The 27,415-nt window shown below is 39.4% G+C and overlaps 1 protein-coding gene and 1 long non-coding RNA gene across 9 annotated transcripts in view; one reads left to right on the top strand and one right to left on the bottom strand.

Moving 5' to 3' along the window:
- Window positions 1-27,415, top strand: part of LOC148107597 (uncharacterized) — an 85,608-nt gene that overhangs the window by 7,934 nt on the left and 50,259 nt on the right. The window contains exon 3 of one of the 2 annotated variants that reach the window (XR_015722151.1): window positions 644-3,951. The exons of the other annotated variant lie outside the window; for it this stretch is intronic. This is a non-coding gene — a long non-coding RNA (uncharacterized LOC148107597). Of the gene's footprint in view, window positions 1-643; window positions 3,952-27,415 lie in introns of those variants that run through there. 2 annotated transcript variants of the gene reach the window in all.
- The window catches only part of IQCH (IQ motif containing H), a 197,515-nt gene continuing 180,077 nt past the window's right edge, over window positions 9,978-27,415 (bottom strand). For all 7 annotated transcript variants that reach the window (XM_045810715.2, XM_087856836.1, XM_087856835.1 and 4 more), the window contains 3 exons: window positions 21,261-21,322; window positions 15,950-16,058; window positions 9,978-10,094 (listed from right to left, as the gene is read on the bottom strand). In XM_045810715.2, coding sequence (XP_045666671.1) covers window positions 9,978-10,094; window positions 15,950-16,058; window positions 21,261-21,322 — 288 coding nt within the window. The remainder of the gene's footprint in view (window positions 10,095-15,949; window positions 16,059-21,260; window positions 21,323-27,415) is intronic.

The raw sequence follows: 27,415 nt of genomic DNA on the forward strand, positions 1-27,415 counted from the left end.
GGGTAGTAATTGATTAATTAGCACATTCATCCTACACAGCTCAATGGTCTAAGGATGCTGAGTTTGAGATATTGCTCATAATTATTACAAGAAACAAATCTGTTCCATTTTTCAGTTTATTCTTCTGTATGCTTAGATTTTTTTTTTCTAAATCGAATGTTTAATGGTTCAAAACCTTATAGGTTTTATTCAGATAAATCAACTCATGAAGAATTGCTAGTCATAATCTCCAGAATCTTGTTCTTGTGTGAACTAGGGTGAAAACTTTTACAAGGCTAATGTTAACATTAGATCTTGCTGTTAAACTGGATCAAATACTGTAAATATAGGGCACTTCCCCACCATGCAGGAAATGCTCACTGAGCACCTATGCGCAACAGGGGCACTGGAATCTCATTTGCTTCCCAACCACATCAAATAAGCTCAGGATTGCAAGTGTCATCAGGTTGGCACTTCGCAGCGCCAAGCAAGTATACTGTGTCATCTTCAGAGAAGTATAACAGCGTGTATTGTTTGCTGATTTGACTACGCAGTAATTTAGGATTTTTCCCCCCTAATTTATCGAGCCAGCATGTAGTTGAGAGAGCTTTGGACGGGGAGTCAGGAGTCCTGGGTTCTACTCTATCTGTATTCTTTCTTGAAGAAGCTGTGTGATTCTGGGCACATCACTACTCCCTTCTCTAAGCATGGATCACTCATCTGTAAAATGACGGTGTCAATCAGGGACGAGGAGGTACGTGAAGAGCCGAAGCTGAGAGACAGAGAGAGCTAGGTTTGTGTCTGGACTCCCTGTTCCTGGTTTTATTATTTTAGGGAAATTACTTATTTAACCTCTTTGAGTTTCTGCTCTGTTTACTTTGAGTTTATTGTAAGGATCAAATGAGATATGAGAATAGTTTATAAACTATGAAGTACCTGTGAATATAAGGCATTGTCAGTATTATTAATAACCATCTAACCTCATTGACCTTAACATGTATTTGAAGGATGCATCAGAGTGCCCATGGACTGGTCTAACAATAGGGGATTATTGACATCCTTTATGCCGTTGTTAAAATCGCATTGGATAAAAATTTCTGATATGTCTTCGTAATTTATTGCTAAGTGAATAACACAGTCTGTAAAACAGTATGTCTGGTGTAATCCTATTAAAAATTATACATACAAAGATAAAAGACTCTATATAATAGGAACTCAATATATATTTGATAAAGAAACAAATACAATATATGTATTAATTGAGCATCTCTTACTAGTGATAGGTGTGCTGTCTTAGGAGTGGGGCTATATCTTTACACTTACAAGCCATTTGGTGAGACAGATAATAAAAAATTAACAAACCTATTTTGTAATACCACATATAGTTAAGTGCTCTAAAGAAAAATAAAGCAGAGTAAGGGGATAGAGAGTAAGGACGGGTGCTACATTGCGGGGGGGTCCCTCTGGTCTAGTGACAGTCGAGCAGAGACTGAATACAGTGAGTAAGTGAGCCAGGCAGACTTCTGGGAGAAGAGTGTGCCAGGCAGAAGGCATGGCAAATCCAGAGGCCCTAGGTAGGAATATTAGTAGGTGTCCCACCAGATTTAACAGTAGTTCTCTCTGGGTGGTAAAATAATTGTTGAATTTTTTAAATTGTTGATTTTTATTTTTAAGTAATCTCTACACTCAACGTGGGGCTAAAACTCACAACCCCGAGATCGAGAGTCGCATGCCCTACAGACTGAGCCATCCAGTCTTTTTAAAAAACTAATTGTTGATTTTTATTTTTATTTTTTTATTTTTATTTTTATTTTTTTTTAAAGATTTTATTTATTTATTTGACAGAGAGACAGCCAGCGAGAGAGGGAACACAAGCAGGGGGAGGGGAGAGGAAGAAGCAGGCTTCCAGCAGAGGAGCCTGATGTGGGGCTTGATCCCAGAACGCCGGGATCACGCCCTGAGCCGAAGGCAGATGCTTAACGACTGCGCTACCCAGGCGCCCCATAATTGTTGATTTTTAAATTTCTTCCCTGCACATGCCTGTTTTTCAAAAGTTTTTGTTTTTTAAAATTATCTATTTAAGAAGCTATGTGATCATACTTGTTTTTTTTTAATCGTGAGCATATGTTTCTGTAATTAGAAAAATTTAAAAACTCTACAGGTACTAAAAGACAAAGTCATCTTAAGAAAAACGTTCATAAGTAGTTTTCAAACCTTACGTCATCTCTAAGTGTTTGTTTTCATGGTGCTAGTACCAAGAATCTAAGTTGTTAGTAAGAATAAAGGAAGCAGAGAGATTTCTGCTCTGGCAGTGAACTTCAAAGAATTGTTTTAGCTATAACAATCAATGTGGGCTTCATAAAGGGATAGATAATCATCATACTCTCAGCTCCTTGTTCCAGACCTTCTGTATGGATGGCAGAATACTCCCTGGGAAGGCTGATCTGATCACTTACAGACATGGGCCCGGAAACTGTGCATTTTAGGAGGTCTTTAAAATATGGGATTAAAGGTGCCAGGTAAAAATTAGTTTCAGGGTTTATGTCTCTTTTATGCAGTTCACCAGGGACTACATCTGCTATACAGCAAAATGGAGTGTTGCAAAATACATCATCCATCTCTTTCTGAGTCCAGGTACAAATTAAAGAAAAGCTCAGAGACTGTAGTCCAGCTCTCCATACTGTCCCTGCAAAGCAGATGTAAAGAGGAGATATGCTTTGAGCTTACAGAAACAAAAATGCACATTGAAGCTTTGATTCTCATTTCTGTTCCATCTATTTGCACCAAGATCTTCAAGTACAGAAGGTACACATTAAATCGTTAAGTTCAGATAAAATGTTTTCAAAATAAAATGTTTCCATTACTTTAGGTGAGCAGCAATACCCGAGAGTACAAGTGAAAACCCAAAGAATGAAAGACATGATCCCACTCGAAAGGATGTATTTGACTTGCTACTCTCTTTAGTCAAAATGATACCTTCTGAAAGAAAACTGTTTGCATCTCAAGGAATATCATAAAATTATAAAACATTTTGTAACTATTTAAAATCAGCCATTTTGGATAGTAAATAGGGAAACTTAAGAGACTGTACAAAGTTACAAAATATTATACATGATTTCCAATAAATGGAAGAAGAAAGCGAGAAGTCACCTCCTTGTGTAATATATATGGTTTTGCCCTTTTGATACTTTGATGTTGGTTGGCGTAGAATTGTTAGAGTTGGCAGGAAGTTTAAATATCAGCTCAACTTTCTTATTTTACATACCCAAAAAAAGGGGGACTAGAGAGAAGTTACTTGTCCATTAAGAAAAGAGCTGGAACTAAAGCCCATTAAGACCTTTAAATCTAAAGCAAATGGTGTGTGTGTTTGTGTGTTCCATACTCATTTAGAAAAACTGCAGGTGCCACCTAATCACTCTTTGTCCCTCCAGATATTTGTAGGTGAACAGAAGAGTTTACCTTTTCATGCATCTCTGCATGAGCAGAGACAGCACTAGAGTCATAGTCTGGTGTGAATTCTCGAATATTTAGACTAAGGGTATTAAGCTTAGAACGAAGCCTGCAATCCATGATGCTAGGGAACATGCCATTACTATCTGGTGACAGCTTTGGGAGCTTTGAGGAGGGAGGTGGTTATGACATTTCTACTCCATGTCCCTAAGTTCATTATCACTTTTGATAGCAGAACTTATAATGAAGACCTTCATATATTATGCTTTCCCAGACTCCCCCAAATTAAATTTTTGTTTCATTTGCTCCATTAATTGAAAACAGGTTCATTATAAAATAGAAAATACAGAAAGAAGAAAACTCTACTATTAAGAAGTAACCACTGTTAACATTTTGGGAGGTATCCTTAGAGGTGGGGGTGTGTGTGTGTGTGTGCGCGCGCACGCGCGCACACATATGTTCATATTTTTAAAAAGTTGTAACTTCAGTCCTAGTCTTCATGCTGTTTTAAAATATGCTTCTTGGGGGCGCCTGGGTGGCTTAGTCAGTTGGGTGTCTAACTCTTGATTTTGGCTCAGGTCATGATTTCAGGGTCCTGAGGTCAAGTGCTGTGTTGCGTTCTGTGCTCAGTCCGCTTATCCTTCTCCCTCTGCTCCTCCCCTCCTTGCACACCTCCCTCTTTCTGTCCTGCTCTAAAATAAATAAAATCTTGGAAAAAGAAAAAAATAAAATATGCTTCTTAATAATTAAATGTCATTTCATTTTCTTACATTCTCCTAATTGATGATTTTTTAAAAAAGCTTTTTGAGGTATAATTGACCTTCAAACAGTGCACATATTTGAGGTGTATAGTTTGATAAGTTTTGACATAGTGAAGCTATCTGTCATCCCCAGAATTTTCCTTCTGCTCCTTTGTAATCTTCCTGTTCCTCCTCACCAGCTGGCCCGCAGCTTCCCACCTCCAGGCAAACATTGATTTGCTTTTTGTCACTATAGTCTACATTTTTTAGAATGTTATATAAGTGGATATGTACTCTTTTTTTTTTTTTAAGATTTTATTTATTTATTTGACAGAGTTAGAGACACCCAGCAAGAGAGGGAACACAAGCAGGGGGAGTGGGAGAGGAAGAAGCAGGCTCATAGCAGAGGAGCCTGATGTGGGGCTCGATCCCAGAACGCCGGGATCACGCCCTGAGCCGAAGGCAGACGCTTAACAACTGTGCCACCCAGGCGCCCCGGATATGTACTCTTTTTGTCTGGATTTTTTCATTCAGCACAATTACAGTAAGATTCATTCATGTCTTTGATGTTATCAACAACTTGTTCGTTTTCATTGCTGAGTAGTATTCCATTGTAAGGATCTACCTGTTGGTGGACATTTGGGTGGTTCCCAGTGTGGGGCTATTACAAATAAAGTTGCTATGAAGATTCATGTGCAAGTCTTTGAATGGACATAAAGTTTTTTCCCTCTTGGGTAAACAAATGCCTAGGAGTGGAATGGCTAGATCATACAGTAGTTATAGTAACCTATGATTTTTAAAAGGGCTCTGTAAAGGTCTTTATATAGCTATTCCCTAATTTTCTTATTTTAACTTTTTTTTAGAGAGAGAGAATGTGTGTGCACATGTACATGCTGGGATAGGAGTGAGGGGAGGGGCAGAGGAAGAGGGAGAGAGAGAATCTTTAGCAGGCTCTGTGCCACTGTGCAGTCTGACTCAGGGCTTAATCTCACAACCCTGAGATCATGACCTGAACCGAAAGTGAGGGTCGGATGCTTAACCCACTAAGCCACCCAGGCGCCCCCTGTAATTTTTAATACCTTATTGTTGAATGTTTAGACCTTCCTGATTTTTCACTGTTGTTGCAAATGAACCTAGTTTTTTGACTTAGAAATGTGGCTATGGATATTCAACTTGAAGATGAGTAGAAAGGCATTGTAAAGGGAACCTGGAAGTCATGTGTTGTTAGATCATTTTAAATTTTTTGATGATTGCAAAATAAGTATTTTGTGTCCTCTGCTGGGAAGCAAAGCGGCATGAATCTTTAAATGAACTGGAATTTGAATTTGAATTTGAAGTTATTTTGCAACCAATGGAAGTTCTGCTGTTTTGTTGTTAAGTTTGTGGGACCATGATTTTATCATAACGTTCCTTATGAGGAGACTGCAATGAATTTGGGTTTGGCCTTGCTTTCCGGGAGCTATAATTAGCTATCTAGTATACTTTATAACATTTCGTTAAATAAAAAAATTCTTAAAATGTACTTTACTCATTTCTCTCTCTCACATACATGTATATGGTATATATGGTGGCCCCTATAGAGGTAAAACAAAATGTTTACAGAATGATAAAGAAATGCTAGGGGAGAAAACCAATGTCCCCGGCCCCCCCCCCCCAACCCAAAATGCGATTTTATGCATAGATGCCAAAGCCGTATTTTTTTGTGCTATGTTTAGGGTCGTCTTATAACCAAACAAAAGTTGTTTCTACCAACAGATTTTTAAACAGCAGGGACATGCTTATTATTTACTGTTTTGGTATCTTTCCCTCATTTACATAAATACCCCAGCAACCAGCAGTTTAAAACTAATAAAAGCCAGGGTCCTCCATCAAGTGCAATAAAGTTTCACAACCATGAGTTAGACTGTTAGAGTGAAAAATAAACCTATATATGTGGTCATGAAGGGTTTTTTTGGGGAAAGTGTATAATCACATTTCAAAGTTAGAACTTCCATTTGAAGTAGCAGTGCAATAATAATACTTAAACATTTATGTAGAATGCTTCGTCTTGGAAACGCTCTCCCAACATTGGCCAATTAATCTCTACTGCTTCCCTAAGGAGCAGGTATTCCTATCTGCCATTTTTCTAGTTAGAAAATTGAGGAAAGGGGCGCCTGGGTGGTGCAGTCGTTAAAGCGTCTGCCTTCAGCTCAGGGCGTGGTCCCGGCATACCGGGATCGAGTCCCACATCGGGCTCCTCTGCTGTGAGCCTGCTTCTTCCTCTCCCACTCCCCCTGCTGTGTTCCCTCTCTCGCTGGCTGTCTCTCTCTGTCAAATAAATAAATAAAATCTTTAAAAAAAAAAAAAAGAAAGAAAATTGAGGAAAGTATGACCAGCCCAGAAAGAGTGAGGGCTGGGGAGATGAGCTTCTGGCCTGCATCATCCTGTGACTCTTTGGGATGCAGCTCCTAATCGAATGCATCTGGTTTCTGTTCCACTTTGATAAATATCATCAATAAAACAAAGATGTAAAGAGTAGTTCAGGCTACCTCAGGCTTACAGATACGGTCCTTACCCTCCTGAGGCTCACCTTTTGGAAAGAATAGGATACAGAAAAGATTTGGAAGATCCACAGCACATTTCATCTGCATTTGCAATGGACTGAACCAAACTTTTTCCAGTGAGAGAAGCAGTCATACGCTTCCCCCCAGCCACAACTTCCACCCTCCGTTATCTTAGCAATTTATAGTTTTTCCAGATAAGATTTACTATGATCAGCACATTTAAAGAGTTGAACAAATCCGTTATGCACACTGAAGCCAGAGGAACAGTAAAATAAAACTAGTGAACATTTACATTTTTGGAAATATAATTAATGTATGCTTGAGAAATTCTGAAAGATAAACATTTAAATGTTAAAATACTTATTACCTTCCCCACAGGGACAGTGTTGGGAATTAATGAGATAACAAATGTAAAGTGCTTTGAGCTCTTTAGAAGAAAGGTGCCAGATGCATACAAATGATTATTAATTGTTAAAGCTATCAGATGGTTACTAATATATTACTTATGATAAAATATATATTTTTATACCTGAAAAATAGGATGCTTGCAATTCTTAGGATGATATAGCTGAGACAATGCTCCAACCTTTTTCAGGTTGCTCTCCGTCTTGTTGTAAGTCCTTCCCTAACCCTTCCCTAGTTTCTTAACTTTATACCCTTTTTCAAACAAACTACGGGGCATGACTTCCCAGCTTCCAAACTCTCCTGCACCTTCCCATTGTAGTTCTCCACTGAAGTCTTACAGATGGATCACCATGGGAGAATTCCACTGACACCACATTCTCTTCTCCCGATTTCTTTGATTACAAAATTGTGATGCCTCGTGATACTCTCAGTTGTGCAAGTTGATTTTATTAGAAGGAAGCGTAAGTGAAACTGTCCCTTAAGCAACACTAGAATTTGTTATAAAAAAGTTCAGGTTCCTTGTGTGATCTGGGACAGGTGAATCTGAACTTTCTACTTTACACAATGTGCTAGAATTTGTGGTAAAAGAGCAAAGCCCCAATTTCATTTCGTCTTGAGACATGCCCTGAGATAGCCCCACTTAATATTAGTGTCCCATATGTAAAAGGAGGACAGTAGTCGCACATACCGACATGGGGTTGTTGGACAGATGCAATAAAATAATGGAGATAAAGCTTCTAGTACAGTACATACTTAGCCCATAATAAGTGTTCATTGAAGGTAAATATAAGTAGATTACAGACGATAGGTAAGTAGATAGCAGTTTGTCATTAAAAATCACCTATTTGGTTTCTTTAAAATCAGTATAAAATGGGTAATATGTAAAGGGACATCCTCTTAGCGACAAATATTTCATTTTCCTATTTAGAATGATAAAAGCTCAGTAATTCATCTCAATTAATTTTTGTTTAGGATACTTTAAACATGGTACACATATACGTGATTTTTTTTCAAATGTACCTTAGTTTACCAGTAGCACAGTATCTTTGCTACACATATGTGCTGAAAGATAATGGACTATGCTTCTTTTCAAATGCTCTGTAATTAAAACATTTCGCTAATTTAATCTGGTCCTCTGGCTTCTTCCACTTAATTACTTGAAGTGATTGTTTTATTATACCAAATTTCTTCCTTTCATTCTGAAGCTATAGGTTTTTAGGTAGAGAACCTTACTCCCGATTGTTTTTCTTGTAAGACCTGAATCTGAAGATAAGGGCTCAATTTGGAAACAGGCATTCTGTGGTGTATGCTAATGAGAGATGCAGAGAAGGAAAGTGCATTGTTTGAGAAAACCAATCATGGTGGGTTAAAAAAAAAAAAAAAGGTACAGGAGAGTGAACTCATTTTACTATTGCCAGCAGCTTGAGGCTCGAGAGTGCTAATCAAAATTCACATACAAAACTTCCCTGATAGATTTAACAGTTTTGTACTGTTAAGAGGGGTTCTCACCATGTGAAAGACACACTGCTGTGCTGAACAAAACAGAGACAGTTTTCTTTTAAAGTCCAGAGCAGATGAGAGCCATAAGGAGACAGAGGGTTTCATTTACTCTCAGGACACGATTGTGCCAGTGAACTAATGAGTCTCTTGGACCTTATGTTGCTCTGGCTTCAATTGAGGCGAGACTCTAATGGGCATGTAGTACTTCCTATCCGTCAAGTGTCTGGACAATGGGCCCCTCATATGGATGAGAATGATCTGGCAAGAAAAAGAGGTCATCGTTGTACCTAGCACAGGCAGGAAACCTGGCTAATTAATGTATTTCCAACTATAGCAAAACAAAAGCTGACACACAAAAATGTTGACTTTATTGCAGGAACTCTTAGCTTGTGGCTGAGGCACCGTTAAAAATTATTGAAATTCCATACATAAAACAAGGCTCCCCAGTTTCCCCAACACATTCAAATATTTTTAAAGATATAAAGGTTATTCTTTAAAACAACTACGCGATTTTGGTATTGTGACTTGCATATTTCACCCTTCTGTAAAGCTGGGTGATTCTGAAATATTCGGAACAATTGAGAAGTGAATGCTAGCGCTGCATAATTTTAACAATTTGCACTTTGAAAGGTATTGTTGAATTATGATTGTAAAAATCCCACTGACGTATTAAATGGAGAATTAGAGATTACAAATGTTTATTCAAGCTAGAGGGCTCGAGTTACGCTATATATTAAACTAAGAGCACATACTGCCACCTAGATAAATTCTGATGCTAGATGTTGGCTTACCTTATTCTTTGAGAAATGGCAACAACAAACAATAGTGGCTTGGGACAAGAAAAAAAAATACAATGAAAGATAAAGGGTCACTTTAAAAATCCATGTGAATGTAATGTTCTTGGGGAAAAGAAGACCTGTTTTGCCAAATAGCAATGATTAAGCCTTTATTCCATTTTTAAAATGCAGAAGACAAATTACTCTTAGAAATAGGAGGAGAAAACTTTATAAAGCATAAACAAAAGCTCTATAACCCCAAAGTTTATAAAGAGGTAGGTGCAGATGTGGCATCAGTAAGACTTGTAACTTTCTTGTTAGATTATTTTTTTCTGAGTTCTGGAAGAAGAGATTGTTTGACACTCTCAAGTAAAAGCACAAATAGGTTTTAGTTTAATAAGTAAAATAAGATCACTTAATAAATATTTTTTTAAAAAAGAGCATTACATTATAATGTTTTGATATATCTCCTAGCAAACAAAGCAAACTAACTCCACTTCCCACTTTTATTCCTAACAGCAAAAAGAATGTTGCCTTTTTTTGGATTCCAGATTAGAATCCAAAATCAGCAATATTCCAGGCATTCATTTATCAGGTTTAGAGAGGTTTTTGTCATCTTTAGACTGTTTTAGCTCTTCTTCAAATCTTATTTTGTTTTCTTCTGTTACTCCTAGAATGGCTTCAATGTCATCAATGGCCGTCTGTAAGTGAACAGTAAAAGTAATATTCGTTACTTAAAGACCTCTTACAACTCTTTTCCCTACCCCAATTATTTGGTCCTTTTTGGAGGTGAGTATAATTTAGACCAGTTAAATTCAAAGCGTGTTTTGCTAACTAACACCCATCTACAAATTGTGTCATCAGTCCTGAAATGAGTAAAAAAATTGAGAGTAAGAATTTGGAAACCTTTATAGAAATTTTTATGGCTGCTAAATCAAATGAAAAAAATGGGCTTCTATTTTATAGGTCTTCAATTTTTTTCATTACATTTTTCTAGTAATTCATTTTTGTTGTATTTTACAAAAGTACTGATCCATGATAGGTTAGAAAAAATAAAACTTCACTATAGATAATTTGAGAAGCATTGGTCTAGTCATCCTAAAATGAGGGTTAGTAGGCTGATGGGAGTATTTACTTCCATTGGTTTTTTCCATTGGGCAGAAAAATGGCACCTTTCCCTTTTATTTTATTTAGCTATTTTTTTTTATTGAGGTGGTATTCACGTACCTTAAAATTTACACTTACAAAGAGTTCAACTCAGTGGTTTTTAGTATGTCCACAAGAAACCATCATTACTATGTAATTCCAGAACATTTTAAACACTCCAAATAGAAACTCTATGCCCATTAACAGCCTTTCCTCATTTTCCCCCTCCCTTAGCTCCTGAAAACTGCTAATCTACTCTCTGTCTCTATGCATTTGCCTACTCTGGACATGTCATATAAATGGAATTATACAATATGTGGCCTTTTGTGTCTGGCCTCCTTCACTTAACATAATGTTTTCAAGATTCATTTCTGTTATAGCGTGGATCAGAGCTACATTTCCTTTTTATGTCTGGGTAATATTCCATTGTATCTATTATCTATTTTTACTTTGTTTATACTCTAGGTATCATGTCTAAGAAGGCATTGCTAGCTGCAAGGTCATGAAGATTTATTTATACCGGTGTTTTCTTCTAAGAATTTTATAGTTGTAGCTCTTACATTTAGGTCTTTGATCCATTTTTATTTAGTTTTTATATATGCTGTGGAGTAGAGGTACAACTTCATTCATTTGTGTGGCGATATCTGTTTTCTCCAGCACCATTTGTTAAAAAGACAGTTTTTTTTCCATCAAATTGTTTTGGCACTCTTGTTGAAAAGCAATTGACTATAAGTGTATGGGTTTATTTTGGACTCTCAATTTTATTCCATTGATCTATGTCTGTTCTTATGCCAGTACCACACCGTCTTGATTGCTGTAGTTTTGTAGTTAAGTTTCATTTATTTATTTTTTTTTAAGATTTTATTTATTTGTTTTAGAGATAGCACGAGCAGGAGGGAGGAGCAGAGGGAGAGGGACAAGCAGACTGTGCAGAGCATGGAGCCTGAAGCGGGGGTCAATCCTATGACCCTGAGATCATGACCTGAGACAAAATCAAGGTCAGATGCTTAACTGACTGAGCCACCCAGACATCCCATTGTAGTTAAGTTTTAAAGTTGAGAAGCGTAGGGGCACCTGGGTGGCTCAGTCGTTGGGCATCCTGGGATCGAGCCCCAGGACGAGCTCCCTGTGAGCCTGCTTCTTCCTCTCCCACTCCCCCTGCCTGTGTTCCCTCTCTCGCTGGCTGTCTCTCTCTGTCATATAAATAAATAAAATCTTAAAAAAATAAATAAATAAAGTTGAGAAGCATAAATCTTCTTTGTTCTTCTTTTTCAAGATTATTTTGACTATTCTTGCATTTCCACAAGAATTTTGGGATCATCTTGTAAATTTCTGCAATAGAGCCAGCTGGCATGCTTATAGGATTTGGTGCTGGATCCATAGATCAACCTGGGGAGTATTATTGCCATCTTAACAATATTAAGTTTTTCACTTCATTTATTTAGATCTTCTTTTTTTTAATGATGGACAGATCTTGTACTTCTGTTAAATTTATTCCTAAGTATTTTTATTCTTTTTGATACTATTGTAAGTGGAATTTTTAAAAGAATTTTTAAAATTTAAATTTAAAAATAAAAAAATTATTTTTGGATCATTCATTGCTAGTGTATATAAATACAGTCAATGTCTCTATATTGATCTTGGGTCTTGCAATCTTTCTCAACTCGTTTTTAGGCTGTAACAGATTGTTTCTGGTTAGGATTTCCTTAATACAAGATCATGTTATTTGTGAATAGAGATAGTTTTACTTCTTTCTTTCCAATCTGGATGCCTTTTATTTCTTTTTCTTGCTGAATTGCCCTGGCTAGAACCTCCAGTATAGTGATGAATAGAAGTGGTAAGAGCAGACATCCTTGCCTTGCTCCTGATCTTAGGGGAAAAGCTTTCAGTCTTGCACCATTAACTATGATGTTAGCTGTGGGCTTTTGCTAATGCCCTTTACGGGTTGAGGAAGTTCCCTTCTATTCCTAGGTTGAGTGGTTTTAGGAAATGGTGTTATATTTTGTTAAATGCTTTATCTGTACCACCTTCCATTTTTATTCAGTCTTTGTAATTCCTCCTTTACAAACTGAAAGTACTTACTAGAATGTCACGAGGGTGGTAGACAGAAAATACTACTGAAAATGAATCTATTCCACTTTTCAGGTTTTTGTTATTATTTCTACTTTGTTGAGATTTAAAGTTTTTACCTTTAAACTTTTTGGTAAGAGTTTAAAACAAATCAAGATAACAGTGTCACCTCAGAAGGCTAGAAATCGTGAGATATTTAAAAGCTACATGAGAATATCTGTCTTTTGATGATTTTGAAAGTCAGGTAGATGGCAGAGAAATCGCCTGCGTTTTGTCAGTAGTAGTTGGTTCTGCCAACCTTATGTCCACGCTCAGAGTTTACCAAGTGTGTGTGTGGTTTTGGAGATAAACGACCTGTCTCAGTCCGCCCAGGCTGCTCTAACAAAACACCACAGACTGGGTGGCTTAAGCCACAAGAACTTATTTCTTATGGATCTGGAGTCTGGGCAGTCCAAGGTCAAGATGCCAGCCAGTTCAGTTCCTGGTAGGAGCTCTCTTCTTGGCTTGCAGACAGCCATCTTCTTGCTGTATTCCCTCAAGGTGGTGGGGGTGGAGACAGAGTGAGAGAGCAGCAAACTTTCTATTCTCTTATAAGGGCACTAACCACATCAAGATGACCCCACGTCATCTTGATCAACCCCAAGATGATCTTGACCTCATTTAAATGTAACACCCCTCAAATGTTCCTTCTCCATATACCATCACATTGGGGGTTAGAGTTTCAACATGTGAATTTTGAGAGGACATAATTCAGTCCATAGCACCATTTGGTTCTGGTTATAAGTTGTATTTGGATAGACTAATGTGCGTATAGCTCAGCATTTTGCATATGGCAGTAACTGATGCAATGATGCTAGCTGACAGTAACTTAGAATATAAATGAAGAGATAGATCCTTTAGGACCAGTGAAAATCACTGCAACACCGGGCCTATTTTTCATTGAGTCTTCTCAATCACGTTGTAAGAAAAGCAATGGTCATTCTTCCAACTCATAAAATCACGTGGAAGAGGAAAGCCTTATCATTATTATTACTGTTACTAGAGAGACCAGGCCCTAGTGCAAGGAAAATACATTCAAAATTTACATTTTTGCAACAAGCTTTTGTTAGGCTTTCCACTTAAGAGAAAGATCACATGTGGTTTCCAGTTGAGTCCTTTGAGTTACTTGACCTGTTCAAACATGATGAAGGCCCACACTGGGAATCAGATGCAGATTTTGGTGATCAGTACCAGGTGTTCACAAAAACAGATGCAATGATCAATGGAACAGAATAGAAAACCCAGAAATGGACCTGCAATTATATGGTCATCTAATCTTCAAAAAGCAGGAAAGAATATCCAATGAAAAAAAGACAGTCTCTTCAACAAATGGTGTTGGGAAGACTGGACAGCCACCTACAGAAGAATGAAACTGGACCACTGTCTTACACCATACACAGAAATAAATTCAAAATGGACAAAAGACCTAAATGTGAGACAGGAAGCCATCAGAATCCTGGAGGAGAACACAGGCAGCAACCTCTTTGACCTTAGCCATAGCAATGTCTTACTAGACATGTCGCCAGAGGCAAGGGAAACAAAAGCAAAAACGAACTCATCAAGATAAAAAGCTTCTGCACAGTGAAGGAAACAATCAACAAAAGTAAAACACAACCTATGGAATAGGAGAAGATAGTTGCAAAAGACATATCTAATAAAGGAGTAGTATCCAAAATCTATAAAGAACTTATCAAACTCAACACCCCCAAAATAAATAATCCAGTTAAGAAATGGGCAGAAGACATGAACAGACATTTTTCCAAAGAAAATATCCAGATGGCTAACAGACATATGAAAAGATGTTCAACATCACCCATCATCAGGGAAATACGAATCAAAACCATGACAAGATACCACCTCACACCTGTCAGAATGGCTAAAATTAACAACACAGGAAACAACAGATGTTGGTGAGGATGGGGAACCCTCTAACACTGTTGGTGGGAATGCAAACTGGTGCAGCCACCCTGGAAAACAATATGGAGTTTCCTCAAAAAGTTACAAATAGAACTACTCCATGATCCAGCAATTGTATTACTAGGTGTTTACCCAAAGGATACAAAAATAGTGATTCAAAGGGGCACGTGCACCCTGATGCTTATAGCAGCATTATCAACAATAGCCAAACTATGGAAAGACCTCAAGCGTCCATCAACAGATGAACGGATAAAGAAGATACACACACACACACACACACACACACACACACACACACTGGAATATTACTCAGCCATCAAAATGAATGAAGTCTTGTCATTTGTAATGACGTGGTTGGAGTTAAAGTGTATTATGCTAAATGAAATAAGTCAGAGAAAGACAAATACCATATGATTTCACTCATATGTGGAATTTAAGAAAAAAACAGATGAACATATGGGAAGGGGCAAAAAAGAGAGGGAGAGAGGGAAGCAAACCGTAAGAGACTCTGAACAATAGAGAACAAGCTGAGGGTCGATGGCAGGAGGGTGGGGGATGGACTAGATGAGTGATGGGTATTAAGGAAGGCATTTGTTGTATGATGAGCACTGGATATTATATGTAGACGATGAATCACTAAATTCTATACCTGAAACCAATTTTACACTATATGTTAACTAACTAGAATTTAAATAAAGAATTGAAATTAAAAAAATTACCAACTGTTCATCTCTGGCCTGTGTTTCAAAAAATTGTGAATGGACTTTGCTCCTGTTTTCTTGTCTGATCAATTACGTACAACTAGCTTTCGTGGACCAACATCTTTAAAGGCCATTTGGAAGCTTCAAACAGGTTAGTGATGAAATTTCTGCCCCACTTTGGAGAAACAGGGTGGGGTACATGGCCCATGTATATGCTGAGGGCTTTTTCTGTTTCTCTCTACTACACATTATCCTTTCCGGGGTCTCAGAACTCCTCTGGTTCTAGAAACGTGGCCTCCCCAGGAATCCTTGGCCAGACACTGCATTATCTGAAATGTAAGTAGGTTACATTCAGGATTTTTGGTGGTGACAGTCTCTGTTTTGGTTTCATTGTGACACTTCAGCTTCACCTCTGATCTCAGAAAGCCGTGTTGTCTTGTAAACTGGGTTTGGAAATGGCAGCAACTTAAAATAAGTCTATATTTCAAAGAAAAAATTTCAGACTATTAAATTTAACTAACAGGTTCAGTGGGAACCTTATAATATTGACCCTGTACATTATAAGATATGTACTGCTTCACAATAAAAAAAAAATGGTTTAGCACTTGTTTACAATACAGCATGAGGTATTTTCAGTCCTTGTATAGAAATTAACCAGAATCGTTAGTTAATTAACACCTCACCTTAAAATTGGTCTCGCCTTGCATATTAGGTGCTGATATTTCTTGATGGATGATGAAGAGATTTCGAGCAAAGGTCATGAGGACCCCCTGGAGATCTTCACCGATTGTTCTGTTAATGATATCCAAACAAATGAGTTTACCAACGATTCCCCTCACATGCTTAAAAACAATCACCCTCTCATTTGTGCCTGTCTGGTGGTGGAATTTAATGAGTATTTTCAATCTCACAAGGTGGCAATCTTCAGGGAGATATGAAAGATGAGGCTCCATTTTAACTTGTCAACAAAGAGGATTTGTGTAATAAATATTTTTTTATTAATCAACTTAGCAGAATATAAGAATAGCTTCAGTCATTCCTAGCAAAAGGCTACCACTGAGCTAGGACAGTAGTATTAGCTCATTTAAAAAATTGCTGAAATCAGCTTAAGAGAATTGTTGCTAGGTATAATTTATACCTAACGATGTCCTTTTCTACAGAGATATTTGCATCTCAGTATTCTGGAGACTTTTGTCTGGGGCTTATTTTCTTTTTCATGTATACAAGCAGTTCCTGCTATTTATGAGTATGCTCCATCCATGTTCCTAGGAGAATGTGTCCCATTCCGGAACAGCCAGCTTTATGAAGCTGAACACACACTTCAAGGTTTCAGAGACAACTTGCAAACCACCCTGTAGAATTTCACTGTGGTCAGTGAACATTCCCAAACCACTAGATTGTTGTTAAGTTTTAACTTTGAAACAAAACTGCAGGGTATTTCTTCTAGTTATTTTGTGAACTTTCTGTATCAAAGGGAAAAAATGGATGAAATGAATGGATTGATTTTTAAGAATTGTTTTGTCCTGAGGGTGTGAAACTGTAGAGCTGCCCCTTAAGGCAACTGCAAAGAACTTTGGGTTACTTTCTTCCCAGTTGTTGCCTGTAAAATGAGTCATTAGAGTGTATGCCTTAAACGCTTTTGGAATGGCTGCCTTCCAGCCTGATTAGGGTTTCCCATAGGTCAGCCTGGGAGCAGAAAGCTTCCCAGACCCCAGGACAGGAGACTGTTTGTCCTGCCACTGGCAGTGTGACTTTGGGGAGAAAGCTACTGAAGCTCCCTGGGTCTTCATTTCTTTTTTTTCTGAAATGAAGGAATTGGACTGGATTAGTGTAACTTCCAAACTTTTAGAGTTACAGCCCCCAAATCCAAGGACTGCCCACTCTTACTTCTTACTTCTCATAGTTACTGAACATTCGTATCTATTGCCTCTTTTAAGAGAATAATAGCCAAAGGCAACTTCAGAGTCGATAATTTTTAAAAGTGATTTGTATGTTATTGTCACAGAGTCAGTATGTATTAGACCCTGGTGCTTTTTTTTTTCTTTAAGATTTAATTAATTAATTTGACACAGAGAGATAGAGCGAGAGAGTACAAGCGGGGGGAGCAGCAGAGGGAAAAGGAGAAGCAGGCTCTCTGCTGAGCAGGGAGCCTGATGTGGGGCTTGATCCCAGGACCCCGGGATCAGACCTGAGCCAGAGGCAGAAGCTTAATGGACTGAGCCACCCAGGTGCCCTAGACCCTGGTGCTTCTTAAAACAGCAGATTCCTAGGCTCTACCTCAGATCAACAAAATCAGATTCTTTGGGTTTGGGATCCAGGAATGTATAGTTTTACTGAGACCCTCATGTATATATGAATCTACCACTATATATATATAATATATATGTGTATATATATATGATCGAGGCTCATACTTAAAAATATTAGTGTGTGGGGTGTGTGTGTATGTGTGTGTGTGTGTATGTATAATCCTGGGTCCACACATGGATTCATGACCCTCTTGCCATCTCTCCTTAGCCTCCTGGGGTCCATGGTCCCCAGGTTGTGAACCAAGAGGTTGGATGGACTCTAAGTTCTCTTCCCTATTAATTCATTTCTAGAATTTCCTTCATTTTTCCTTCCTTGAAATTTCTTCTTGAATTCCGCTATTTCCCAGACATATACCAGTATAAATGGAGTCAGTATGAAGTTATCCTGGCAAAGCCAAACCACAGAATTCTCGTCTGTAAGGTCATCCCTCTTGGAGCCCTCCCCTTTCCTAAAGAGGTGGCTGACTAACATCTTCACCTGATGTGAACTGATTGCAACAAAGCCAAACAAAGCCCAGCCAGCTCATGAGAAGCCTCTCCTTAAAGCTCCAGAGAAAACCAACATAAACAACACAAAGAATAAAAGTTGGAACTTGCTCATCTTTTCTCTTTCAGTATGAATTCTAGAAAACAAAGACTCTGTCCTGATCACTGTCTATTAAATCATCCGTTCTCAACCTCCATGTCCGTGTGTCAGTGCGATTCCTGATGTACTAACTGTAACACCACCCATTTATCACACAGTCAAGAGAGTACAGCTGCATGCAAGTGAGAATTTCGGGGATACTCTTGAACCCTACCTAATACTCAGAAGAAGTAAATGAACAAACTTGGTACAAACTCACACAGGTAGTGATGCACTTCACAGTAGGCTGAGAATCTCTTCCATAATAGGATTCCCTACATTAGGTGGCCATACGGTATCAGAAAAGCACACTAGATTGAGGGTCTGGAGACACAAGCTATTGTGTGACACTGGTAAACCACAACCCTGCTCGACCCGGTTTCCTTTCTACACTATGAGAGTCAGTTAATCCCCAGGGTCCTTCCTTGCTCCGACATTCTCTGGTTCTATGGCTGTAGGAAGGGATGAGAAAGATGTTATAGGAAATAGTAGACAAGGCTCTAGATAGTCTTCAGGTGGCCCATGTCAATCAACAGTGCCCTTTCTGTAGGATATGTGAGCGGCAGTACCATCTAGAAGGTACACCATTAGTACACCACCAAAGCTAGCCTGCAGGTCAAGGCATTCCTGCTTGAAATCTCAGGAGCAGGGTTAGGGATGGTTGGGCGACCTCCTCTTCATCACCAGTCTAATTATTCATTCTGTAGGCTTCAGCATCAGACCAACTTTGCTGCTCAACCAGTTTAATGATTGGGGATTTCCTTAAGTCTCTTCTGTCGCCTAAATTCCCTGATGCTGTCCCCTTGTCTGATTCCTCTGTGCCCAAGTGCCCACCTAGATCCCATACTGTGGCAACTTGGCCTCTGCCCTGTTAACACTATCCCTATCTCATCCTGTCAGTTCTAGGACCCAAGTTCTGCTCCTGCGTGTCAGCCTCTGCTGGGTTCTGCCACCTGTCGACAGGCTTTCTTCGTGCCATCCCCTCGCTGGCCTGGGTCTGGTAAAAGCAGCCTCCTCTTTGAGCTCCTATGGTTGTGCTCCCCCCAACTAACTCTCTGGATATCCTTTCACTCTTTGTCATTGGCCTTTCCTGATGCTGTAGTGGTTGCTCCTTGGGATGGTCTCCTGGCACCCGAACTCCCTGTGTATGTGGTTTCCCTGGCTGCTCTTCTCCCTTCACCTGAAGGGTCCTGTGCCTCCCAGCCTCATTCCAAGTGCATGAGGGTTTGTGTCATTCCAGTCCTGGCCAGCTTGTTCTTTGCAGTTTACCTTCCATGCCAACCAGCACCTGGTAAGGTAGGGTTCATGTCTCTGTGTTCTGATTTCTAGTTCATGTACTTAACTAACCCATCTGTCTGAATTTCTGCATTCCTGAGCTTAGACGTGTACTTGGACCTGAAACTTTACCTGCTTAATTAGACTCATAATTCTGGAAAATACAAAGTTCTTATCCCCCAGCTTGCCAACTTTAAGTCCATTGACTCTTTGGTTCTCCCAGTCCCTGTAACTGCCTCGTGGCCTGTGTCCTGCCACAGCCTGGCATATTAACTCATTTACATATTTACTAACTGTCCACCCACGACCTCATCAGCTTCGTGAGAGCAGGGACTTGTCTTGTGGTTTACTGCTATATGCCTAACACTTAGAACTGTGCCTGGCACGGTTGATAAAATGCTTTTGAATTTTCTGGTAGTGAGGCTAGGGCAGGGAGGGAGCTGAGGGATAGAACATCACTGGGAAGCAAAGGGTAGCTCCTTCCCTGCACATGCACTGAGGTGTCCCTGGCTCTATTCTCCTCCTGGACGTGAATATCTGGGCTGAGAAGATGAATGTATACTTGTTGGGTTCTGTCTCATTCCTGTTGCTCTCCTGGCAGTGTAAAAAAAGAATGGGGAAGAGAGCCTAAAACAAACAGTGAAGGGGCTCTTCTAACATGACCTAGTAAATTTTACGTATTTATGGGACCTTGGGGAAAGGTGGGGACTGAAGGGGATGATTCAGCCAGCCAGCTCTCCACCCAAGTGAAGAGAAGCATTTAAGAGTGTAAACACTAGATTAAATTGTTAGCCACATTCAGCTACAAAGGTGGGGGGAAACCAAAACATTTGCATAAGTTTAAAGGGATCGATGAGGCTATTGTAATGGACAATGCTGTGGTAAAACAAAGGACCACACTTTGGAAAGGGGAGTTGAGAGGTATCCTGGGCACATCTTGGCCCATTTCAGTGTGCAGCTCTTGGGACATGTTTCTAGGGGACTGAGCACCTGGGGGGGTACTGAGGCTGCTCAAGACAGCAGGACGTTCACGCTTAGTAGGGAAATTGGCTCTTGGTGTTTCATGAGACCAGATCTTAGTGTGTGTAATCCTTTCAGAGTGAGGCCACAACGTCTGGTGTAGAAGTCAGAATAAAGAAAAATAGGGCAGAAATGGTTTCCTAGTAAGTTAAGATAATTTAAAGGTATCAAATGGCCATATTCCAAGATATGAAATAAGATTGTGTCTCTAAAGTATGAATCCTAGATCAGAAGACAAATTTGCTAGCTCTCCAGAATATTCTGGGGAGAAACGTGCAGCAAATAGGAAACAGCAGCCTCCTGAGTGCTGCTAGCAGGACTCTTCTTAGCATACATGCATCAGGGCTGAAAGTGGAGCTGAGGAGGGGCTGTGGACCCTGCCTTTTACGGGAGCATCTTGCCAAGTCACCGGAGCACTCTTCTAAGTATGCCAGAATGACAGCTGCCCTCCTACAATATGGTTGTCTGAGCTGGTTCCTCCTCAGTCAGATTTATGGCGCCTTATATATGTATGTGTTTGAGTGTAATATGTTGTTGGAACTAGCCTCTTACCCATCAATTTTGGATAATTAATCGGTTATATTTATGAACCCCCACGGACACATCTAAAGTCATTTTATGAAATAGTTGAAGATCTAAATAAAACAAGATAGACTTCTAATAAATCAGCATGCTGATTAAAAAGTATGAGAAGCATCATTCTTATTGGTTGATATAGTCTATTTTTGTAGCTTATCACATCTCATAGACGCACTTCATACTCACAACATTCCCAACTTGTCTCTCTTCAGGTGTTCATATAATATAAAAACAGTTCCTAGTCTGTCCTAGGGAGAATGGGGAGAAAAGAAATAGCGTATTATCTTAGAAGCCAAGAAAACATACTGCACTAAGACCACTAAGACTGATCGGAATTAAAATTCAGAACTACCTTCAAATATTGTAAAAAGCACATTTGGAAAAGCTGTCTCCAGAATATGGAGTGGATATGTTCTGGGACAGTGTTGTTGTTGTTGTTAATTGAGATATAATTTATTTATAACATTGTGTAAGTTTAAGGCATACAATGATACCTCGATAGGATACATTTATATATTGTGATGTAATTACCACTGTAGCCTTAGCTAATGCTTCTATCACGTTCTGTAATTATCATTTCTTTTTTGTGGTGAGGACATGTAAGATCTAGTCTCTTTGCAGTGTTGAAGTATATAATATAAGTATATAAGTATATAATACAGTATTGCTGACTATATGACTGTGCTGTGCACTAGATCCCCAGAATTTATTTATCGACTAGGTGCAGGTTTGTGTCTCTGCAATTCCCCTACTTCCCAACCTGTAACCTCCACTCAACTCAGTTTCTGAGCTCAGCTTTTTTAGTTCCAAATATAAATGATATCATACACTGTTTGTCTTTGTTTGGTTTATCTCGCTTAGCATAATGCCCTCAAGGTCTACCCATGTTGTTGCAAATGGCAGGATTTCCTTCATTCTCATGACTGAATGATATTCCATCATATATATATATACACCACATTTTCCTTTTCCATCAGTGGACACTTAGGCTGTTTCCATGTCTTGGCTCTTGTGAATAATGCTGCAATGAACATGGGGATACAGAGATCTCTTTGAGATGCTGATTTGGTTTCCTTCAGATATATGCCCAGACATGGAATTGCTGGATCATATGGTGGTTGTGTTTTCATTTTTTTGAGGAACCCCTACACTGTTTTCCACAGGGGCTGAGCCAATTTGTTTTCCCACCAACATGCCCAAGGGTCCCCTTTTCTCCATATCTGCGCCAAAACTTGTTATCTCTTGTCTAGGCCAGTGTTTTTTTTGAAATACGATCTTCAGAACACCTGCATCAGAATCATCTAGTGTGCTCATCCAAACTCAAGATCTTTGGGAGGAAATCTGTCTTTTAGCTCACTTCCTGAGTGATTCTCCTGCAAATCAAAACCTGAAAACCGCTATTCTGAGAGCAATGGGTAAAAATGTATAGGGAAGCGATTTGTTGCGTGGAAAATAATTCGTATTTCAATGGAAAACTGTATGTGGTCTATGGCACATCCTATTGCCTTGATTCTATGGGAGATATTTATAATTCTGTAAGTCCTAAGTGACTGAGAGACAAATTTTCTGCAGTCTGGGTGAGACCAGTCTCACCTGGTCCCCTTGTGCAAAAACCAGTTTTCTCCCCCTCTGCATATCCATTTCAGTATTCCTGACGTATAAAGATGTTCGGGTATTTTGGATTCTTTTTTGTACTGATTATAACATCAGTCTAATTTCTCTGTTAGGTAAAATATCATGTTTTTATTTTTGCATCTGTATGAGAGGCATGCTATTATCCTTTTTTTTTGAAAACTATCTTTAAACTGTTTTCTCCAAATAAATTAAAAGTTAACACTGGAGTTCTCCAGTAGTGGAAATGGCTGCCCTGTGGAGTCGTGAACTCCTCATCATGGGAAGTCCAAAAAAGAACTATTTTTGAGATTTAGTAAAAGAAATTATATGCCAGAATTAAGACTGCCTATTGACTCCTCATTTTGTCAGGAAATACGGGCATGAGGACAGGCCTTGGATTAGAACAGTGGATCTCAATCCTGTCTGCACATTAGAAGCATCTGAGTGTTTTAAAAAATATAATGCCTGGGCCCTACCTCCAGAAATGCTGGAATGGGCCTGAGGTACACTGTCATGCTGCGCCATATTTGAGCCTGAGGCAAAGGAAAACTTAGTATGTTTTAATTTAAAATTATGTAGTTCGTGGGCCATGGATTTTTTTTGCATTAATTTTGATTTTTAAGATAATACTTTACAATATTTTTTATCTTTATTACTGAGCATTTTTTGTGCTGTCTTAAATTTTATGCTCTGAGTATGGGCCTCACTTGCCTCATCCTAATCCCAGCCCCACTTGGCTATCTGTATTTTTTTTTTTAAGATTTTATTTATTTATTCGACAGAGATAGAGACAGCCAGCGAGAGAGGGAACACAAGCAGGGGGAGTGGGAGAGGAAGAAGCAGGCTCATAGCAGAAGAGCCTGATGTGGGGCTTGATCCCACAACGCCAGGATCACGCCCTGAGCCGAAGGCAGGCGCCCAACCGCTGTGCCACCCAGGCGCCCCATGTATTTTTTAAAGCTCCTCACGCAGGTCATTCCAATGGGCAGCCGGGTTGAGAACCACTGACTAGTTGATCTGTAAGGTATCGTGCATCCCTTTCTGGGCTGCCCAGAATGGTAGCCATTAGCCGCATGGGGCTACTGAGAACTTGAAATATGAGTAGCCCAAATTGAAATGCGTTGTAGCTTTCAAAGTCTGAGTACAAAAAATGTAAAATATGTCATTAATAATTTTTATACTGATTACACATTGAAATGATATTCGTTTTCTGTTTGGGGAACGTCCTTTTCTTGATATTGATTTTGAATCAATCAGGTAGGCTAGGTGATACTGCAGTAATTAAAAAAAAATTCAATTCTTAGTTGTTTATAACAACAAATGTGTGGTTCTTGCTTGTACTCCATTTCCCACATGAGCTGGCATGGGTCTCTGGTCACTGTTGGTACGCTCAGGGACCCAGGCGAAGAAAGCTGTGTCTCAGTGTGCTTCCATGATTTCTAAAGCAGGAAAAAGAACATGGTGACTTATGAAGTGGCTCTTGAAGGCTTCTGCGTAGAAAGGACGTGTATCACTTCTGCTCATATTTCATAGGCCCAAGTAAGTGACATGGCCATACTAGACATCAGGGAGAGGACTGAGGAAGTATAATCAGTCTGTTATGTGCCTAGAAGGAAGAGAATCAGAACATTGGTGAACAGCCCTAATGATCGCCACCGTGGTAGTACCCTGGCCTGAGGAAATGATCGCTGGTGGTTATGGAGCTGTTTAGGACCATGGCACACTGCCTATGTATGTGTGAGCCCAGCCCTGCCCCACACTGTCGCAGGCAGTAAACATGACACTTTTCTCCATATGGCTTTCATTACAACTTCATTTCATTAGGAAATCAGTGGGGGTATTCTGTCGCATTACAGAAATACCAAGAACGAGACCCACCAAATTGCTTACAAACTCCACAATGCTTCCTTCCAATATTCAGCAAGGAAAATACACTCGTGAGGTGATCTCATTTCCCTTTTTTCCCTTCAGAGTTTGGATGAGAAACATTGGAAATTCTGTGATCATAACGGGAAGAAAGACATAAATGTTGAGAACAAGGACTTTTGAGGATTCTTTTGGTAACATTGACAATGATGTGTTATTAACGTTGCTTCTTTTTCTGGAAAGAGCACCCACATTAAATTTGACCAAGAATGGCAGCGGGTAGCATAGCCTACACTCGTGTTTTTGGACTTAGCATAACTCTTGGAGGCAATAATGGTCTAGAGAAGTTAAGTACTAAACATAACACCCCCCCCTCTTTTGTAAGGTAGAGAGGCATGGGGGCCACAGAGAAGTTTGTGTTCCTTCAGCTAAAGAATACGTAAGGGGTACCGAGATGGAATATTTTATTTGAAATCATTCCCAGCATTCTTGGACTGGATTGGTAATAATATTTTAGAAATACAAATAGTCCTTAGGGGGGTAAAGATACATAGGGGACACCCTTGGTGTAAGAGAAAGAATCATGTTTGACTTTATGGATTCAAATGTTAGTTCCACAAAGTGCCTGGCTGTGTGATCTTGGGAAAATGCTGACACTCTTTGAGCCTAAATTCCCAGTGTAATCTGGGAGAAATAATAGCTTCTGACAGACGAGACGGGAACGTTGAGGACATAATGAAGTTAGTGCTTCACTCAGTGCTCAGCACATAGTGGGTGCTCTGCAAATGCTGGCTTATCACCTGTCTCTTCAGGAAAAGGCAGTAAAGAGAACAAGAGCACAGTTCAGACCAGGGATGGACCCTGGGATCTGAAAAGACGAGAACCCATCTCAGGAAAACTGGAGCAAGATATTGTTGGAGAACTCCCAATGACTCTTTTCCCTCACATTAAGAGTTTTAGGATGTCATGTTTTTCATCTCTGTCTCTTTTCTTGTACCTTCTTTTTATTGGTTGTTCTTTTTTTGTTATCTTTGTCCCCACCTCCCCCCTTTGGTGGATTCCTCCTGTGTTTGGATTTTATCTTCTCTCTTTTCTTCTTCATATTGTTCTGTCACTCCATTGCCCCCAATCCATATTTCTCTTTCTTCCTCATTTCAGCTCTCATCCTTTGTGGGGTGTGTAGCATAGGTGACCTGGAGACAGAGCCAGTCGTGTTGTGCGGGCCCCTCTGCCCTTTCTGTCATTCTCCTCACCTTCAGTGGAACTCCCTCTGCACCATCCACTGTTCCCCTGGGGTCATGGCAGTCTGTTTTTCGTATTAAAATTTGTTCTTAGAAATGAATCTGGTTGACTCAGAGCCACAAAGATGTAAATAACTTATAAAATTTGGTGCTTTACTTTTCCCGAAAATATTAGAACTTCAATCAAGTAGAAAGCCTTTAGCCAAAGAAATAAATCTCTCATAATAATTTCAGGCAATAGAAAAGCTATAGAGGATATTTTCTTCTGGGCAGGAGACTTTCCCTGCCAAACATGCCTATCCACAGAGCTTGTTCTGCTTTGATATTTTAGAAGAAAAGGAAATAAAATAGATTCCGAGAAAGCTGACGTTAGATTTAGCCACCTTCTGGCATGTGGAAGGGTTTCAGTCTAATCAGTTTGGGGCTAAAAACTATTTAATTCCAAAAGGATTCTGTAGAGCAGATGTAACAATTAATTTCAGGTAAATCAGTTCAATCTGGCTTTTTCAGTCTTTCTTATATTTTACCAATTTTAACATAATTTGTAAGGGAATATGAGCTCCATTATCTGTGTTTGCAAACAGCATGAATCAATCTAACCCCAGAGCCTTATGCGCTCTGATGGTGCCCTGCAGTGTGGTGGGAATTGCCCAGTGGTGGTTGGGCATTCTATTCACTGTTGGCCTCATGCCTAAGATCTACATGCTTTTCAAGAGCCTATAAAAAGAACTGATCCCTGAAAAATTGCATTTGTTCTCAAGTATGAGAAATGAAAATTAATAAATGCAGAACTGAATGTCTGCAAATTAAAACATTTGATCAGTTGGTTGTTGCTCAATTCTGTCATTATCTACAGATGACTTTTAATATGAGAGGTGATTATATTTTAATATGTGTGATGTCATGTAGAATGGGTCTTCTGCAAGTAAGAGTGCATGGGTCTCAGGTCTTAGAATAAGCCGTCAGTGTCAGAGATTTGGAAATCTGAATCAAAGTGCAAAATCACGGAACTATTCCTCAGAGTAAAGGAGTCTTTAGGCACAAAATAGAGGTTCTAGTTTAGGTAGGAGATATTACATCCCGTTTGCCCTCAACCGACTGCAGTAAGGATGAAGCAGCTGGACAGGAGCCATCAATATCATTGGCAACAGACTAAAAATAGGAACAAGTGTGTGTGTGTGTGTGTGTGTGTGTGTGTGTGTGTGTGTGTGTGTGTGTGTTTAAATCAGAACTCCTCCTGGGAAGAAACTACTATATGGAAGTAGAAGGATGCCATGGACTGAATTGTGTGTCCCCCCAAATTCGTATGTTGAAGCCCTAACCCCCATGTGACTGTATTGGAAATAGGACCTTTAAGGAGGTGGTTAAGGTTAAGTGAGGTCATAAGGATGGGGCCCTGTTCCAATAGAACTGGTGTCCTTCTAAGAGAGCTTACAGAGACGCCAGAGATCTCTCTCTCTCCCTCTGCCATGTTGGGGTACAGGGAGAAAGTGGGCATCTGCAAGCTACAAAGAGTGCTCTCACCAGAAACCAAATTGCCCGGGTACCTTTCCCTTGGACTTCGCAGCCTCTGGAATGGCGAGAGAGAAATTTCAGTTGTTTAAGCCACCCAGTCTGTGG

Source organism: Ursus americanus, chromosome 28 (genome assembly GCF_024610735.1).
Source record: "Ursus americanus isolate L20-20 chromosome 28, mUrsAme1.1.p, whole genome shotgun sequence".
Taxonomy (NCBI): Eukaryota; Metazoa; Chordata; class Mammalia; order Carnivora; family Ursidae; genus Ursus; species Ursus americanus.